The 21133-nt window shown below is 36.3% G+C and overlaps 1 protein-coding gene across 1 annotated transcript; it reads left to right on the top strand.

Moving 5' to 3' along the window:
• The first annotated feature begins 10617 nt into the window (after window positions 1–10617).
• LOC141334029 (tripartite motif-containing protein 16-like) lies at window positions 10618–20907 on the top strand. The gene is made up of 5 exons (XM_073839183.1): window positions 10618–10714; window positions 13239–13511; window positions 13703–13762; window positions 14001–14048; window positions 20236–20907. The coding sequence occupies exons 2-5, from the start codon at window positions 13256–13258 to the stop codon at window positions 20757–20759; spliced, it is 888 nt and encodes a 295-aa protein (XP_073695284.1). The 5' UTR covers window positions 10618–10714; window positions 13239–13255; the 3' UTR covers window positions 20760–20907.
• The last annotated feature ends 226 nt before the right edge of the window (window positions 20908–21133 follow it).

Genomic DNA, 21133 nt, shown 5'->3' with positions numbered 1-21133 from the left:
AGCCTATCAGAGATAGGTTTATTAATATTTTATTTTTAATTAAGAAATTATTATATTAATTGTTACAGAAATTAATACAATATTAAATTATTATATTAACAATGGGCGATGCTGTATATGCGAATGCTGATGCTGTCTGTGCGCGATGTAGACATGTATGCATCCCACAGTCTTATTATCTCCTCTTTCCGATATTTGTAGGCTATTATTATATTCGTTATTTTCCCCTTCATTTCGATCTCTTTACTTATACGTTCTGAATGTATCTATACCTGGGATTTTTACTGGAATGCAGTTCAAAGGCTGAATTGAACATAATTGTATTTTATTTAGTCTAATTAATACACAAATATATTTTATTTAGTCTAATTAATAGACAAATATAGTGTTTCAGTGAGAGTGAATTATTCACGTAGTTTCATCTGGAAATCATTTATCGTCACACCGTAAAATAGGCCTACATGACATTTCTATTAACTGATCGTCTTTTTTCCGTATTATTATTATCGTCATCATTATTATAATTATTATTATTATTGTATATATTTTTATTTTCATTTATATTCGTTTCACTACGTGAATGATTCATTCGTCAGTGAACAGTATAGTATAATATAGTCTAGTATCTTAGACGAAACAAAATAAAAATATGTTCAATTCAACCTTTAAACTACATTCCAGTCAAAATCAGTCATGTCATTTCCATATACGTTAAGTAAAGAGATGAAAATGAAGGGGGAAAACGAATATAAACGAAAATAAATAAATATATAGGCCTACAATAATGGGTTAATTATAATAATTAATAATAATAGAAATTATTAAAAATAAAAATAAAATAAAATAGGCCTATTTTACGGTGTGACGATAAATGATTTCCAAATGAAACTACGTGAATAATTCACTCTTCACTGAAACACTATATTTGTCTATTAATTAGACTAAATAAAATACAATATATGTTAAATTCAGCCTTTGAACTGAAAAAATCCCAGTCATAGAACCTACATTCAGAACGTTAAGGAGATCGAAATGAAGGGGGAAATAACGAATATAAACGAATAATAAAAATATTACGGAAAGAGGAGGATCAGTTAATGGACAAGACTGTGGGATAAAATGTTTTCTGTACGGCTATTTTATTTGATGTACTTTAAGTAATATTTATTCATGATAAACTTTTGAATATACTGTCTACATCGCGCACAGACAGCATTGGCATATAGCCTACAGCATCGCCCATTGTTAATATAATAATTTAAAATTGTATTAATTTCTGTAACAATTAATATAATAATTTCATAATTAAAAATAAAATATAAATAAACCTATCTCTGATAGGCTAATCCTGGGTTACTATGGTCACGCAGGTTTGTTTATGCATTAAAACTCGTGCCCACGAGAAATGCATGTTGTTTCCTCAACATAATAAGTCGTGGCCACGAGAAATGGATCTCGTTCCCTCATCATCGCATCTTGTGGCCACGACATAAGGATGTCGTTACCTCGACAAAATGATCTCGTGGCCACGACATAATATCACGTTCCCACGAGTTAATATGACGTTCCCACGAATTAATATCACGTTCCCACGAGTTTATATGTCGTGGCCACGACAAACATAAGTGAACCGAAGGTGTCCCCTGGCGGGCACCGTAATCAAGAGTTCTTGCTCTGCTGCAGAAAAATACTGAGCGAGCTCCTTCGTCATGTTCGCCGACCAATCAAAGCGTTGCCGATCAATGTTTCTACTATCGATACGTAGCCCCTTTTAAGCCACGCAATGATCTCAGATCACTTCATCCAGCTATACTAATCATCAACAACAGGTGCGTTCGGAGAACCGGAATAGCGAGCTCATAGTTAGCGCGATGATTTGATCTTGGATGTAGTAAACGAGGTACGAAGAATGGACCCCTGCTCTCTGTTTGCTCTTCTTTGTGTCTATATGTATATTTTTTGTTTACAAAAACAATTTTGTCTAAAAACTATTTTCCTTTGCAAAACCTTCTTTTCTTTTGCAATACTTGAATTATTTTGCAAGTGTATGCGTCCCTGTCTTGACTCCATACACTGTAACTTCTGTTCCCAATGTAGTGTGTTTACAGTGTTTTATTAAGTGACAGTGTTATGGATCAACTGGGGATCATGTTAACTGGGGACATGCGCGTGCACGCAAATAGTTTTACCTGAGTTTCCAGCAGATGTTGGACGGCCACAGATTCGTCACATGGAACTTTCTACGGAACAGACTTCAAAGTTTTCTACATTATTTGTGAATGTTTGTATCACTATTGGACTCTGTTGTTTCTCCTTTCGCTATTCCAATGTACCAGACGTCGTTTAATACGTTTTAATGTCGCGTCTTACAGACCAACGCCCAAATTGTTTTGTTTAGTCTACATCTTTGAATGGATTTTTCCCCTAATGACCAGTCCATTAAATAACACATTTACAGCAACGTGTGTATGTGCAGTAGTAAAAAACAAAAACCTTTAATGTGTGTCTTAATTTTAGCAGGAATATTGCTGTGGTTAAAGGGACATGTCAAGCACTTAATTTTTTCTTTATTTCTTTTCTTTTTTTCAAATATTGCTAAAGAATGAGTGAAAAAAGATATGGTTGTGCATTACATCTATGATTTAGAATTAGTGACAGATAGGATGCACATGCAGTGATTTATCCAGATGATTTATTTCAGGGAATGTTCCAAAAACATATGTGCATAAGAGGTGGTGAAGCAAAATCACAAAAAGCACTTTTAACAAATACATATAGCGTAGCTTCAAAGCAGCAATACATAAAATGCATGTTTCTGTTACTAGAGAAATCTGCTATGTCAGAAATAATAATGCATATTTCTAATCATATAAATGAAATACCAGTGCTTCTTAAGACTGGTTTTGTGGTCCAGGGACAAATATGCCAGAAATGAGGTCTGTCAAGTCAAGTCATCTTTGTTTATATAGTGCTTAATGCAGCAAAAGCATCTTTACAGTGTAAAACAGGAAAATAGTGTGTCAATAATGCAAACAAACTTAAATTCAACTGAAAAAGCAGCTTTAAAAAGTGCACAATAGTAAACAGTCAGTTTCTCTGTTAAAGTGGATGGCTGACAAGGTCTTCGCAGGGGATCTAGTTGTCATGGTCTCAGCTGACATTCAGAGAGGTTGTGGTTGTCTCTGGGTTCTGATCCATCCTCTGGTCTGGATCTGGTTAGTTGACAACATTCAGTTAAGCAGAAGCATGTTAAGCCATTGATTACATATTGTGATCATAATGATAATTTTGCGGTTGTACATGTTGATTCAGAGTTGGGATCATGATCTGAAGTTCTTGCAGGGGTTGTTGTCATCACAGGTGTTAGGGTCACCTAAAATCTTCACAATGGTTAAATCCAAATGCTAGTGAGGTAGTAACTACTGAAATGAAGATACACATATAGAGGGCCCCACTCTTTACATTTTACTTATAAAACTGAATATGGTTCATATTTTCAGTTAAAGAAATCTGCAATAAAGTGCATTATAAAGCTTTTCTAATTGATGTATAGAAGAGAGGTATTATACTAATGTGAGGTTAGTGATGTATAATGTCTCTTGGAATATTAGCCATATATGTAATAATTCATCGTCACAGTATCATATGTTCTGCCTGTGTTCAACATGAAAAAGTTGTGGTTGTCACAGGACTTTCATACAAAAGACAGTAAAAGGAACCTATGAGTCTACAGAAAGATTATACAGCATGGTTCATTTTTAATTATCAAACACTTTGTCACCTTACAAATAGCTCATATAAACTGTACAAAAAAAAGTCTGGTGAGAGCCCAGTATATAGTAGGCCGATGCAAAATGAAAAGCAGGAGTCATGAACCGAAGACAAATTGTTCTCTACATTTTCACTGAAAGACATAAGATTCAAAACATTAAATTCACGAACCTAACTGAACATAATGTACGGTACAATACAAACACATTATTAAGCATATATAAAATTTAGTTAATTTAACTGTTTTGGATTCTAAGAAACTGAATACAGAATTGTTCTAAACAGTGAAGTGGGGGCCCCAGGCAAAATGAATAGATGAGGCCCTTCTAAAATATTATTTTGTTAATATATCTTTACCTAAATATACATTTATACAACATACAAAAAGTAGTCAAAATACATAATATAACATAAATAGTTTTTTTTTTTTTTTTACAAAGTGCATATTCTTTAACAAAATATTAATCTAAAATCTTAAAGATACAGAACAATCTTCTTATTTACATAGGGACTTAAGCAATGCTCCTAGAAATATATGGTAAGCATTTTAACTTATTATTAGTTTATTAACTGGCTATGTTAACTAATTTTAACATTTACTTTTAGTTGTAAAGGAAATGTATTAATGTAGTAACACTATATCTAACATGCTGAGCTTTCCATTTTCACTGTCAGAAGGATGGACTGGGGTATCTCCCTGAGGTGGTGGTGGTGACAGGAGCTTAAGCAATGCTCCTGAATGCAGACATATATGCTTAGCATTTACATTTTTAATTTACAGTTTATTAACTATTAGTTCATTTGTTAGTTGACAACTAATTATGTTAACTCAACTTTTAAAACAATTTTAATGTAGAAGAGCTAAATAAAAAATGTCAACTAAGTAAATGTAATATTTATTTAAATTGTTTTGTGAGCTCTCCACTGGCAGCAAAACACAGTAACAAAACTTGCCAAGTGGTGATGTTCACCTCATTAACATTATCACCTATTCTATTGCAGCCTATTAATACTTGCATAAAATACATGCTGCTGCTACAGTCAGTGTAACCCTATTAGAAATTAGATCTAGAAAATTATGAAACGAAAATAAGCTGGAACAACAAAAACATTGGTTTGTCATATAATTAAGTCATCCCTTGTCAAAAAATCCTATTGGAATTTCAGTTTATCCTTTAGGATCTTAGTGGATTCTTAGAATCCTATTGGACTTTACGATTTATTTTAATGGAATTTCACTTTGTCCTGTAGGATTTTAGTGGATTTTTAGAATCCTATTGGACATTACGATTTATTTTAATGGAATTTCACTTTGTCCTGTAGGATTTTAGTGGATTTTTAGAATCCTATTGGACATTACGATTTATTTTAATGGAATTTCACTTTGTCCTGTAGGATTTTAGTGGATTTTTAGAATCCTATTGGACATTGCGATTTATTTTAATGGAATTTCACTTTGTCCTGTAGGATTTTAGTGGATTTTTAGAATCCTATTGGACATTACGATTTATTTTAATGGAATTTCACTTTGTCCTGTAGGATTTTAGTGGATTTTTAGAATCCTATTGGACATTGCGATTTATTTTAATGGAATTTCACTTTGTCCTGTAGGATTTTAGTGGATTTTTAGAATCCTATTGGACATTGCGATTTATTTTAATGGAATTTCACTTTGTCCTGTAGGATTTTAGTGGATTTTTAGAATCCTATTGGACATTGCGATTTATTTTAATGGAATTTCACTTTGTCCTGTAGGATTTTAGTGGATTTTTAGAATCCTATTGGACATTACGATTTATTTTAATGGAATTTCACTTTGTCCTGTAGGATTTTAGTGGATTTTTAGAATCCTATTGGACATTGCGATTTATTTTAATGGAATTTCACTTTGTCCTGTAGGATTTTAGTGGATTTTTAGAATCCTATTGGACATTGCGATTTATTTTAATGGAATTTCACTTTGTCCTGTAGGATTTTAGTGGATTTTTAGAATCCTATTGGACATTACGATTTATTTTAATGGAATTTCACTTTGTCCTGTAGGATTTTAGTGGATTTTTAGAATCCTATTGGACATTGCGATTTATTTTAATGGAATTTCACTTTGTCCTGTAGGATTTTAGTGGATTTTTAGAATCCTATTGGACATTACGATTTATTTTAATGGAATTTCACTTTGTCCTGTAGGATTTTAGTGGATTTTTAGAATCCTATTGGACATTGCGATTTATTTTAATGGAATTTCACTTTGTCCTGTAGGATTTTAGTGGATTTTTAGAATCCTATTGGACATTACGATTTATTTTAATGGAATTTCACTTTGTCCTGTAGGGTTTTATTGGATTCTTAGAATCCTATTAAACATTACGATTTATTTTGGTAGAACTTCACTTTGTCCTGTAGGATTTTCCTTGATTTTTAGAATCTTATTGGACAGTGTTTTATTTAATGGGATTTCACTTTGTCCTGTATTTTATTGATTCATAGAAACTTAATGGGCATTGTCATTTTTAAACGAAATTTCACTTTGTCTTGTATGATCTTAGTTGATTCTGTTGATTAATTACTTTTTTAATTTTACTTTTTTAGAGTAACACTGCATGTTTGTGTGCACCTGTAACCCACAATAAATTGCAGCCTATATGAATACACACAAATATAAACACATAATATGTATTTATTGAAATTTATAATATTAAAGAAAGGCAAAGATAATATATATGATATTTCATAATGTTCGAATGAGTTAAATGTATTACATGTGATTAAGAATTCACAGAAATACGAACATCTATATACGGTATTGTCCTGACGCGGCCCCTTTAAGAAATCCGAATGTAGCGCGCCTGCAACTGTAGCGCTCATCATTTGAAAATAACGGTCGAAGAGGAAAAGCAGCGAGTGATTAACGGTGTTTAACTTGTCAAACTTTGATTTCAAATACGCCAAAAATGTAGAAATAGTAACATTTATCTGGTCTGCATCCTAAACCAACAATATTTGGTGATCTTGGTGAGTTGTTGAGCTCGTGTTTGATTGTATCTGCTGATTAGCACAGGAGTCTGCCGCTTTGTGTCAAAAGCTATGAATCTGTGGTATTAGTTATGATAGTCACATATGTTTATGCTACTAATTTTCATTGTATAAGACATTGGAGTAGTGACTGTTCTGCCACCATTTGTAGCTGTTTTAATTAATGTTGTGCTTTACGGCTTTGTAGCGTCACTATACTTTAAGTGCAAATAGCACACGTTGTTGGCAAAGACTATTAACCCTCTGGGGTTCTTCGGTCACTTTTGACCGGAATTTTTTAAATAAAAAAATTTTAAAAATCGTAGCTTCATCGGAATGGTATGAAACCTGGTGACTTTTATGGTACTTGGTATATGAACACACAAAAAAATTGGGGACAGGATTGGAAAAGTCTAAGTGGTCGTAAAAAAAATAGTCACACTCGGGGTCTTCGGGTCAAAATGACCGGCCATAGGAAATGAATGGGAAATTGGCAAAAATATGAAAATACAGAGTTTTTTTGTGCATACAATCTACAAATCAGCCACAATCCAGAAAAAAAGCACACAACTGTGAAGGGGTGACTCTCTAAAACATCAAGAGTGCAAAACACTACAATACACACACACACACACTTATACACACAAAAACACACGCACACACAAATGAATGTGTGTCATTTCAAAAGCTAATTTTGGGAAATGTGTGAAATAGAGGCAATCAATGTAAGAAATAAAGCACACAGCAATGAAAGCATGAGACTGTAAGCCATCAGAGTTCCAAAATAGACACACACACACACACACACACACACACACACACACACACACACACACACACACACACACACACACACACGGAAAAAAGATTTCAAAACAAGCATCATTTGCTCAAAGTGCTATATGGAGACACTCTGTTGTGATTTGTCACAACCTGATCTGTAATCACAATTAGTATGTAAATAATATGTAATTATAGTTAGAATGATATTTAAAACAAACTTTTTTTTCCTCTATTTTTTTATTTACTATTTGACAATTGTTATACTTTTCTGTTATTTTAGATTTATGTTCATAATTGCTGTTGCCTTTTGAATAAGAGTTACTGTTCATTGAATATGTAAAAAAAGAATGCACATAAAATGTAAATAGGGTTAGGATGATATTTAAAATATTTTTATTTCTCTATTTTCCATTTAATGTTTGATAATTATACTTTTGCTGTTATTTTGTTGCCCATGCTGTTGCTGTTCATAATTCCTGTGCTAAATAAGAGTTATTGTTTATTGAATTTTACAAAAAATTATTTAAATCAAAATGTTCATTATAAAAAGGTTACAAAATAAAAAAAAATGGTATGACTGAAAGAACGGCATTTTTATTCAGTTAGAATTAAAACAATGGGTAACAAAATGCTTTCCATTGTTTCTCTTTCTAATGCAATGTTCTGGTTTGACTGTATTATAAAGTAAAACTGGCACTTCAAATTACCAGTTAAACCAATCAAACAAACAAAAAACTTGGCAAATAATAAAAAAATAGTCTTTGATAATCTAATTTTATATAATAAAATCCACAACCTGAAAAGGCATTGGCAAATATGTGCAAAAACAACTAGAATTCACAAATCCTTCTATAGAGAGCATTACATCCATCTAGTGGTTAAAATAGGATATTGCCTGGTAATTATGCTCACTACGCCACCAGATGGCACAAATCCGACTTCAAAAAAATATTTTCTATAGGCCAGGTATCTACTTTAAACTAAAATACAGCATTAATTAAAAAAGAATAAAAATTATATATATTAAAAAAAATTCTATTATATTCAATGGCAAAAAATAGATCATAATTGTAGCATAAATATTAATTATTATCATAAAATTCTGTCAAAACACGACAGAAAAAAAGAAAAAATATTATTGAACAAAAATACATTTGATTGATTTTACTGAAAAAAAGGAAATAATGATTTCAGGGCTCCGGTCACTTTTGACCGTGAGGGCCCTGAGTGTGACTGGTCGGGGAAGAACCCCAGAGGGTTAACACTAACTCCATCCACCAATGTGTGATTTGGATAGTGAACACTATAAAAGACAGCTGTCTTAATTTCTCCCTTTTCAAATATTTTAATAAAAATGAAGGAAATAATGTTGTGATGTGTATTTGCTTTGTCTTAAGAACAACAAAGTTGTTATTTTTCTTGTGAAGAAAAAAGGGTTACTACAGAAAAAAAGACATTAAGATTTAGATTTAATCCTAACTATTATTAACTTAATCATTCAGCCCAGGATTTGCTGAATTAAACTACTACTAATTTAGAAAAGACTGTTTAACCTTTTGTTATGTTATTTATTTATTTATTGTCACAGTAAAGAGTTATTTTTCTTTCCAACTTCTGGTGTCCTCTAAGTTTTATATCTACCTCCCTCACTCAAGTCTAGAACTGCTCCAGTATTTGCATTGGAGGACAATTGCTACATACTGTGTGTGTGTGTGTGTGTGTGTGTGTGTGTGTGTGTGTGTGTGTGTGTGTGTGTGTGTGTTTCACTAAAGCTGTGTGCTGCACAAATCACCTCACATGTTGTTTACAATGTTATTGAACAAGGTGATGTAAACAGCAAACTGCAAATACTATTTGATAGTAAAACAAAAACAGTGGAAAAGTGCACTTTAGATTACAAAAAGAACAGGCATCCAATTTGATCCCATAAAAATCCCATAGAAACCATCCTACAGAATATTTATGTCTTGTCAAAAAATCCTAAAGGATTCCAATAAGAATTTTGTACAGGATTCTTATTGGAATTTCTATCATATTTTGGAACCATTCCTATAGGATTTTGATAGGAATATTCTTATAAGATTCTTATATATTCTGTAGGATCATTCCTAAATGATTTTTTATGGGATCAAATTGGATGCTTGTTCATGTCTTTATGGGAACTTTTTTATCTAAAGGTGAACTTTTCCACTGTTCTTGTTTTACTAACAAATAGTACTTGCAGTTTGCTGTTAACATCACCCTGATGTAGACGTTGTTCATTGTATGTTGCTTATCAAAAAATCCTAAAGGATTCTGATAAGTAACTTGTACTGGATCTTATGTTGGAACTGTTTTTATAGGATTTCAATAGGAATAGTCTTAGGATTATTCTTGAAAGATGCTTTAAAATAAAACAGGATCCCATTAAAATCCTGTAGAAATTATCCTACAGGATGTTTATGTCTTGTCCTATAGGAAAATCCTATAAAATAATTCCTAATGGAATCCTTTAAGAATGGTTCCAAAATATGATAGAAATTCTGATTTTAATCCTGTAGAGAATTCCTAGTGGAATCCTTTAGGATTTGTAGAGGATTCCTATTGGAATGTATATTAAGGTGAGTTAAAGTAAACTGCAAGACACTAAACTAATATAAACAATTAAAAAAGCGTATCGTTAGGATTCTTCAAAATTCTTGAAAGATGCTTTAAAATAAATCCCATTAAAATCCAGTAGAAATTATCCTACAGGATATTTATGTCTTTTCCTATAAGAAAATCCTATAAGATAATTCCTAATGGAATCCTTTAGGAACAGTTCCAAAATATGATAGAAATTCTAACTGGAATCCTGTAGAGAAATCCTATTGGAATCCTATGGGATTTTTTGACAAGGGATTAATGATCATTATCTCCATCACTTAACTTACCACTGTCATGTTTCCTTGTCATTAAAAACATAATGGACTTCGCAATTATTGTTTGCTTTAGGTAGCCTACTGCTAATTTGAACTTAATCTATATTTGTTAATTAGAAATAATTATAATACCATAACACCGACAACAAGCCAAGGCAACTTCATCTGGTTACACGGAAGTGTGCAAGTGTTGGGATGTTGTTTCCCTCCGGGAAGGGCATAAAACATTGGACCTAAACGCAGCCCAGGTTAGTAAGGTGTGTGAGTGAGTGAGTGTTCAAGCTTAGAAAAGCGCACATCACGAGTTTAAAGTGACAGTGCTCTAAAACGCATGCAGATGTTTGTTGTTGAAGTGACTCGATCTGTTTTAGAGATTACTGAAATGCAAACCCCACTCAGCTCACCTTCAGACGATTTTTACGACGATTAGGAAAATGAAGCTTGTGAAATGATATTAGCTTTGCAGTAATACTGTTTTGAACATTTTTAATTCGTTTTGGAGTTATTGCTGCTATTGCTGAATATGTGAGGAATATCAAAAACAAAACTAACAAAACCTGTAGCTAGTAAACAAGATCCCATGACAAGAGCTTAGTTTTTAGGAAAAGCTTTCCTAGAGATGAGTTAAAGAGTTTTTTTCTCCAAACGCAAACACTAAACGAGAACATCCTACCATCCCACAAACATTATGTATTTTCTGTTCACAACGTGACAGATGCACTTCCACTTACGATTTACTTCAGCCGTTTAATTTTATTTATTTTTCATTACAATTTATTCACTTTAAATAAATTAGAATATAAAATTATAGGACTAACAAGATTTGTAGTTGCTCAACACCACAGGAACAGTTGAAAAAAAAAAAAAGTCTTAACTCAGAACTGCAGAGGTTCACGGAATGAGAAGGAGAAGGAAGGATGTGAACTTGCATGTTAGTAAAGTGTTCAGTGTTCTGGGGACGCCTTTAGGACTCAAACCTTTTCACCAGCATCTGAATCAAATAAGGAAGAAAGATGAGAGACGGAATTAAAGCAACATTCATTTTTATGATAAGCTTTATGATAAGCAAACCCATCACCATCACAAGGTGACAGCAATACAAAAAGGTGCCAAGATACAATCCTATGCAAAACAATGACATATTTTGACCTAAAAAGCTACCGTTTCCTAAAAGTGACACGTTTGCACCCCTGTGGACAGTCCACCAATGTTCAAAATAAATCGTCATTTTAGACAAATGGGGTCTTACATAACTAGGTTTCTTACCTTCAGGTTTCTTCTTGAACTTGCATTTCTTGTTGGATCGTACAGCATTGAGGAGAACCTTCTCTTTCACTACATAAGTGTAGAAGTCCTTGCAGCTGAATGTGAAGATTTCTGACTTGATGAGGTTTACCGAACATCTGTTCCTTGTGTGCGTCCAGCATCCTGTCATCAGCGAAAAGTATATGTTTAATATTCATTTTCCCAGTCTTTCTTGTACCCACACCTTCTCTTTTTAATTGATGGCGGTGCCTCAGACTCAGTCTCTTTCTCCATTTTTCGAATTGGAAAGCGCGCGTCTAAAAGTTCCTTCCCAGTGGAAGCGGGACGGGTGGTCACCTTACCTGTAAAAGTATTAAATATATCTTAATGCTCTTTCAGATATTGTGTTTAGACAAACTTTCCTTTTGTCATCTTTATTTTTAATTTCCAGAGGGAATAAGGTTAAAGGTTCCAGAGATATTGACATTTCAATATGGCTCCAGGAGTAAAACGTTAAACTGTACCCATTTTCAGTGGTCGAAAACCAAATGTGGGTCAGTTTGCAAAAATACGATCTTCCTTTGTTTTAAAGAGGAATGTCTGGAAAACAAATAATGTTGAAATTAGAATTGTATGTTGTTTCCCTCTATCAAAACAATTGCATAGAACATAGCAGTCTGAGTGCTGAAAGTGCACTGAAATGGTCAAGTTGCTTTCTGTAGTCTATTCATAAGATTCTATATTTGAATCAGTTTCAGGTTTATTTGTAAGAAGGGATTTTGTTCATTTTAACAGCTTCTAAAGCTATCAAGAGTTTAAGCATGCAGTATTATAACATGTTTGAAACAAATCCCACGCCACATAGCAAACACATTGCTTTCACGTCAATAAACCAAGATTTGCCTCATCTGGAGCCATATTGTAAATGCAGTATCTCTGGAACCAAATCTCATACAGCATTAAAAATAAAGACGCCAAAAGAAAAGCTTGTTAAGACCCAATATTGAATACTTCTTGAGTCACAGGCATGCAAACTTTGGAGAAAAACTTAAAGTGCTGTTTCCCTATTTTTGAATGATCACCATTGGTACATAATGTGACAGATTGCTAAAGTCAACAGATTTTACTAATAGAGCTACCAATCTCTGTGTACAAATAACATTATAATGCTGGCATCTTTCTGAAGTCATCTTTAACCCCCTGATACCTGACTCTGAATCTCAGCTGAAAACTCCCTCTACAAAACAGTGGATCAGTCAGTAAATATTTATCCATGACATTAAATATGTTGGCTTTCATCAGAAAAAATATTAGCGAAATCAAAAAAGTTTGGTTGGTTTAACACGGAATGACCCACCTATCTAACGTTTACATGGATTCTAGACTTTCAGGATCAGTCGATACTGAGACATTGTGTATCACAGTAGTTTTTTTGTGCTCATTAAACTCATAGGCAATAATTTTATCTTTTCAAAGTAATTGTGTTCAAAATCAATCAGATGCTCTTTTTCTGCTTTTCACCCACAGAGAATCAGTGAAGGGTGATGGCGTCTGTTGCAGATCAGCTTCTGGCCGCTCTGGATGATCTAGAGACAGAAAAACTGAAGAGGTTTAAATGGCACTTAAAGAACCATAAAGGCGTTTCAGCTGCTGATCTGGAGAATGCAGACGCTCCTGACACAGTGGATCTGATGATGAAGCGTTTCAGACCAGAAGAAGCTGTGAAGACCACGGTGGACATCTTGAGGAAGATGAACCACAACCATCTGGCTGAAGAGTTAGAGAACAAACACAAGCAAGGTAACAGCTTGAAGTGAAATTAAATTGTTAACTGTGCCTTAAATAAAATGTATAGTTTCATAAAAATCAGATATAATATTTTTCTGTAATTGGTGTTTGACAGAGTGAATGTTTCCTCTTTGTTTTGCTGATCTGTTTGAGTGGTTTAATGTCTCTGTATTTTCATTCTGATCTCTTTCTTTCTCTCTCAGATCAGGCTGATGGCAGTATTGAGGATCCTGCAATTGCTGGAGCTGGATTGAAATCAGAGGGTAAATATTGATCACTGTCTGAACCGAGAAACCACACATTTGGATGTATTCTTATATTAATCATATGGACTCCTTGTGTAGATGCCAGTGGAAATGTAATAGCAAGCAGCAATTGCAGAGCAAAACACTGATTTAGTGTTAGAATCACTTTGTGTGATCAATTTCAATATTTGATCAGCTTATGTATACAAAACGTGAGGATCTTGAGAATCACACTGTTGTCTGTTGATTTCCACAGTCACATCCACCAACATTGTTCCCAGGACCAGGAAGGACTTCCTACAGTGTAAGTCAGTAAGAAAACAAGCAGAAAAACCCACTGAGTGTGTTCATGTTCACAGGATAGCTAGTTAACTGAAATGTGAGGGGCGTACTCACTATTGTGAGATACTGTATGTCATTTACAGTATCTCACAATAGTGAGTACGCCCCTCACATTTCAGCAATCATTTAAATATATCTTCTCAAAGGACAATACCATAGAAGTGAAACTTGGATATATTTCAGAGTAGTCAATGTGATATAATAGCAGTATAGATTTACTGTCCTCTGAAAATAACTCAACATACACACATTATTGTCAAAATAGCTGGCAACTAAAGTGAGTACACTCTAAGTGATAACAGCAGTGTGTTGTTTAACCATGCAAAGCCACATGTCCTATTCATCATGTCTTTGTTTTTTGTTTTTATTGCTTGACAGGACCATACAATGTTGTGTATCTTGTATTAGAGCAGTTAAAATTAGGTGCTTTATGTACAATCCTCTCACACTGACCACTGGATGTTCAACATGGCATCTCATGGCAAAGAACTCTCTGAGGATTTGAGAATTAGACTTGTTGCTCTCCACAAAGATGGCCAAGACTATTAGAGGTTCAGTAACTGAGTTACACTACAGTGGTCAGGGTCATATAGAGGCCATTGGGAACAGGCCTTACAAGGTTCGATCAATAAAGTTGAGCACTGGTTCTGTGCGTCAGGTGCGGATCCTGGCTTCAGAAAACAGATGCATGAGTGCTCCAGCATTGCTTTAGAGGTTGCAGAAGTAGAAGGTCAGCTTGTCAGTGATCAGACCATACGCCACACACTGAAACAAGTCGGTTTGCATAGGCATCGTCTCAGAAGGAAGCCGAATCTGAAGCTGGCTCACAAGAAAGCCCACAAACGGTTTCCTGAAGACAACCAAGAGCATGAATTACTGGAAGCATGTCCTGTGGTCTGAGACTATAAGATAAACTAGTTTGGCTCAGATGGTGTTCAGCATGTGTGAGGAGGACCAAGAACATTGTGTGTTGCCTACAGTCATCATGGTCTGGGTCTGCATGAGTGCTGCTGGTTCTGAGGAGCTGCAGTTCATTGAGGGAAACATGGATTCCATTATGTACTGTACATTCTGAAGCAGAACATGATGCCTTCCCTCCAGAAACTAGGCTGAACAGCAGTTTTCCAACCTGATAATGACCCCAAGCTCACCACCAAGATGATGACTGCCTTACTGAGGAAGATGAAGGTGATGGGTGGCCAAGTAGGGCTGCACGATTAATCGCATGTGATATCCAATGCGCATCTAGTCAGTCGGTCCTGTAATCAGTATTAAATCTCCATCACGTGTGTGTTTCAGATACAGCAGCGCTTAGTATGCAGAGCTGTTGTTTACTGAAGAGCTGCGCAAGACCACGCAGATGAAATCCTCCAGCTTGCGCGCTGCTTGTCAGTGAAAAACGGCTCTGCGTACTAGGCCTGCACGATTAATCATTTGTAAACCGAAATCGCGATTTGAAAGGGTGCGGTTTTCAAATCACAAGAGCAGCGATTATTTCAGTTGATTATCAAATATAGCAACAAGCATATACGTAGTTTTTGACAGGTCGCTTCATGTGCATATTACATCCTCATGCTTATATTACGTTTGATGCATTGAGTTTAACCAATAGGGGGCATTTTAACACTGCATGTAGAGACGTGCACAGGACGTATTTTTCATTCCCGCTCCTGCAGAAACATATGATATCTCGTCCTGCCCACAACATTCGTGTTTTGTCCTGCTCCCGCACGCAAAAGCCCGCATAAAAGTAACCTATATAGATTGTTTTTCAATAAATCAATTGAATTTACACAAAACAGTTCTGTAACATCTTGTAAGTTTCACAAGACCCCAGCATAAACGCTCCCGATAAAATATTTGTTATATAGGCTAAGCATCAACGTTCACAAACCACTGTTATTCTTAACAGAAGAGCAAGCATGAGCTACTGTGTGCATCCATAGCAGAATGCAAGCAGACAGAGCTCCTTTAAAGCTGACATCTCAGTTAATACGAGATCTCATAAAACTCAACGCAATCAATATTTCACAATGTCTACACTTCCTGTGTTTTAATTCGTGAGCAGTATTCAGCACTGTGCCAGAATTATTGAGCAGTGAGTGGATTCTGACTTAAACACCTCTGATGACTGTCCTAGTGCTTACTAATCATAGTTGTACGTTGTTTACTAGTTGTTCGTGCTGCTTTTGTGCAATAGATGAGTAACAATATTTTGTTTTTTAGATATTTCTATTTTGCGGGAGTCCCATGAATCTTTTATTTTCCCACATCTCACACTCGCCCATCAAGTTTTGTCCCGTGCCGCATTCGTTTGCGTTGGGTCCCGCTGTTACTCCCGTACTGCATGTACTGAGCAAATAACGTTAACGCCGTTTGGAAAAGATGAGCGACTTCCCAACCAAGTGTGTTTTAATGTAGGTTATCGTCAGTGTTTTACAGCCCTACTGCATACTAAGCGCTGCTCTGTGTGAAACACACGTGATGGAGATTTACTACTGATTACAGGACCGACTTTACTGACTAGATGCACATTGGATATCGCATGCGATTGATCGTGCAGCGCAGCGTGCAGACAAGTATGTCTCCAGACCTGAACCCTATTGAGCTCCTGTGGATCATCCTCAAGCGTAAGGTGGAGAAGCAGCATGTTTCTAATGTCCAGCAGATCGTGATGTGATTATAGTACTGCATCCTTCATATCTTCAAGAAAAAAACTTTAGTTTTAGACAGTGTTGTAGCCGAGTCACCAACTGTCGAGTCCGAGTCGAGTCTCGAGTCCCAGTGTTCGAGTCCGAGTCCAAGTCCGAGTCACCAAAGAAGAGTCCGAGTCGAGTCCAAGTCGAGTCACCTTTACCAGAGTTCGAGTCCGAGTCGAGTCTCAAGTCCCGTATTCGAGTCTGAGAGTTCCGTCTCCACTCTGGGACCTTCAAAAAACTGATAAAATGTATTAAAGAGGTTCTACATTAAACAAAAATGACACCACTGTCAGAATTGCAAAGGGAGTTTATTTATGTATAAGAAAACAATTTATTTTCCACTGAAGAAAAAAAAAGATCCTGGATGGCAGTGGGAGGAGTACATGATTAGGAAATTTCCATTTTTGTGTGAACTAATTCTTTAACACTGTATTACAGAAATACACTTAGCAAAAAAAAAAAAGAAACCTGCATATTACAGGACACTGTATTTTAAAGATACTTAAAATGTAAAAATCAATACGATATGCAGAGAGAGAGAGAGAGAGAGAGAGAGAGAGAGAGAGAGAGAGATTGTGTGTGTGACCGAATTATTTAACGTGTGCGTGCGCGCGTGTGTGTGACGGCAAGCGACTGGTCAGAAAGCAACGTGTAACGTTAGTTTGATATGTTTCTTGTCGACACCACAGGATTTTAAGAGTCAAAATTGCAAAAAAAATGTTTAATCTGACACAGTGACTATCGCAACAGACAAATATCGCAAAAATCTGATCTGGCACAGAGACTAGTAACGTTAAGTTATCAACAGACAAAAAAAAAATGCTGTAATCTGAACCAGACATACATTAACCCTAGCTTCTTCTGTTTGTTATCATATATGCATTAGTCAATAATATTTTTTTGAAAAAAGCTAACGTTAGGCAATGGAAAGCATTTTACTTTCTTTTCTGGGTGCATCCGTGACAGGTGTCTGTTAACGTTTGAGGTTGTCCCTGTCTTTTCCTCAATTGAGCGATTACACACACAACATTTAGCGCTGCTCTTTCCAGCATTAGAAGCAAAATTCGCCTAGGCGAACTTCACATTTACATTAACATTAACATATAGCCCGCGAATCATGCATCATGCATTGTACGAGCGTAAAAGTGAGTGACGTCAGTGAGTGTGTTGTCAAGCAAAGAGAGCGAGAGGTAGCAGTGTCTGTGAAGGGAGATCGCGGCCGGTCTTGGGCACCAAACAGGAAAAGTGTAACACCTTATATAATTTTTTTTTATAACATATTTAGTCAAAAACAAAGTGATGAATGCTCAAGTCCGATTGTATATATCCTCGAGTCCGAGTCCAAGTACGAGTCATCAATCCGCGAGTCCAAGTCAAGTCACAAGTCCAGAGAGTGGATTCTCGAGTCGGACTCGAGTCCAAAGAATAGTGACTCGAGTCGGACTCGAGTCCGAGTCCAGGACTCGAGTACTCCATCACTGGTTTTAGAATATTTACAAAAGAAAGATACAGCTTTACGATTCTCTCCGAAAACAGCTGAGCTCCTGGAGGCGTGCCATGGGCGGAGCTAAAGATTAACGAGCACTTGGGCTGTACCTTCTTCTGCGCCATTCTAAATGCTTCTAGCATGTTCTATAGCATTCTAATCAACTATAGATTTAGACCAGCTAATATACCTGTATGCTAGTCAGTTGCAAGCCATGGTTAAAACCAAGAAGCTAAATGAAGACCTCCATTGTGGATGCTCAGAAGAAAGGGAAGGACTACAAAAGTGTTTCAAAAAGTTTACCAGAGGACACTATGCCAAGCGTTATTAGAAAGTTCAAGGAGTTTCACACTGTTAAAAAATCTAAAAGAATGTGGTAGGAAGTTGAATTTGACCCCTGCACTAGCAAGACTGGAGGCTAATAAAAATCCAGCAGCCATCCTGAATAATCAGAGTAATGCTGGTGCCCAGATTTCAAGGCAGACACTCAATCGAACATTGCACAACATCAAAACATCAGACAGTCTGCAGAAAAACTTGGGATACAGTGTGTCTTCCAACGAGATAACAAGCAAAAAACACAGCAAAAGTGGTCAAGAATTGCCTCCATTTTCCATGAGCTGAACTTAAAAGACATTTTCTATGTACACAAAAGGCCTATTTTTGTCAAATATTGTTCATAAATCTGTCTAAATCAGTATTAGTGAGCACTTCTCCTTTGCAGAGATAATCCATCCACCTCACAGGTGTGGCATATCAAGATGCTGATTAGACAGCATGATTATAGCACAGGTGTGCCTTAGGCTGGACACAATAAATGACACTCTAAAGTGTGCAGTTTTATCACACAGCACAATGCCACAGACGTCGCAAGTTTTGAGCAAGCATTTATTTGGCATGCTGACTGCAGGAATGTCCACCAGAGCTGTTGCCCATGAATTGAATGTTCATTTCTCTACCATAAGCTGTTTCCAAAACCGTTTCAGAGAATTTGGCAGTACATCCAACCGGCCTCACTATCACAGACCACATGTAACCACACCAGCCCAGGACCTCCACATCCAGCATCTCCACCTCCAAGATCGTCTGAGACCAGCCGCCTGAACAGCTGCCGCAACAATCGGGTTGCATAACCAAAGAATGTCTGCACAATCTGTCAGAAAACATCTCGGGGAAGATCATCTGCACACTCGTCGTCCTCATCGGGGCCTCGACCTGACTGCAGTTCGTCGTCGTAACCGACTTGAGTGGACAAATGCTCACGTTTGATGGCGTCTGGCACTTTGGAGAGGTGTTCTCTTCACGGATGAATCCTGGTTTTCACTGTTCAGGGCAGATGGCAGACAGCGTGGATGGCGTTGTGTGGGTGAGCGGTTTGCTGATGTCAATGCTGTGGATGGAGTGGCCCATGGTGGCAGTGGGGTTATGGTATGGGCAGGCGTATGTTATGGACAACAAACACAGGTGCATTTATTGATGGCATTTTGAATGCACAGAGATACTGTGATGAGATCCTGAGGCCCATTGTTGTGCCATTCATCCACAACCATCACCTCATGTTGAGCAGGATGATAATGCACAGCCCCATGGTGCAAGGACCTGTACACAATTCCTGGAAGATGAAAATATCTCAGTTCTCGCATGGCCAGCATACTAATCATGCTGTCTAATCATCATCTTGATATGCCACACCTGTGAGGTGGATGGATTATCTCAGCAAAGGAGAAGTGCTCACTAACACTGATTTAGACGGATTCATGAACAAGATTTGACGGAAATAGGCCTTTTGTGTACATAGGAAAAGTCCTAGATCTTTGAAAATCTCATGAAAATATATTATGTGTGTGTGTGTGTGTGTGTGTATATGTGCCGATCCATTAAACAGAGACCATGAAGAGTTCAGCGACATTAAAACATTGATTGGATTCATAATTCCTGATTCTGATGTGTTTTATCTCCATCAGATTCCCATCGGCTCACTCTGGATCTGAACACAGTGAATAAACGCCTCCGTCTGTCTGAGGGGAACAGAGTGATTACTGTCAGTAAATCAGATCAGTCGTATCCTGATCATCCAGACAGATTTGCTCATGTTCAGGTGTTGTGTAGAGAAAGTGTGTGTGGACGCTGTTACTGGGAGATTGAGTGGAGTGGATATGGTGTGTCTATATCAGTGTCATATAAGAGGATCAGCAGGAAGGGACCAGCTCCTGTGTGTGGGTTTGGATTTAATGATCAGTCCTGGAGTCTGTTCTGCTCTCCTGGCAAATACATATTTTGGCACAATGGGATACAGACTGTTCTTCCTCTAGAGTCCAGCTGTAGGAGAGTAGGAGTGTATGTGGATCACGGAGCAGGAATTCTGTCCTTCTACTTGGTCTACAGCGACACAATGAGCCTCATCCACACAGTCCACACCACATTCACTCAGCCGCTCTATCCTGGGCTTGGGTCTAATTATGTTGGATCTTCATTGAAACTGTGTTGATGAATCAGAATAGAGTTACGAGATAATCTACCCATAGTGCTAACCCAGAGTGAGAGCAACCGTTGAAACAATATTAAGTCAATGTTGATGAGTCAATGCTAACTGATTCTTGGGAAGTGGGACAAAACAGGGTGAAATATTGAAAAATGAAAACAAACAAGACAAATTAAAGAGTTTTTGTATCAACTTGTGCTTTTTTTCTTGGACTGTGTAATATAATTTTAACTTTACCAGCAATCATGATGTTTGTTTTCAACATTTCAAAACACATTCTCGTGTTAGCAGACAGATTACGTTTTCACGTGACCAACAATTCCTCACCAAATATACACTATTGTAATCATGATCTCAGCTCAGTCTTAAAGGTGGAAGAT

This window comes from Garra rufa, chromosome 4, assembly GCF_049309525.1.
Source record: "Garra rufa chromosome 4, GarRuf1.0, whole genome shotgun sequence".
Lineage (NCBI taxonomy): Eukaryota > Metazoa > Chordata > Actinopteri > Cypriniformes > Cyprinidae > Garra > Garra rufa.
This window is presented reverse-complemented; position numbering and strand designations above follow the sequence as displayed.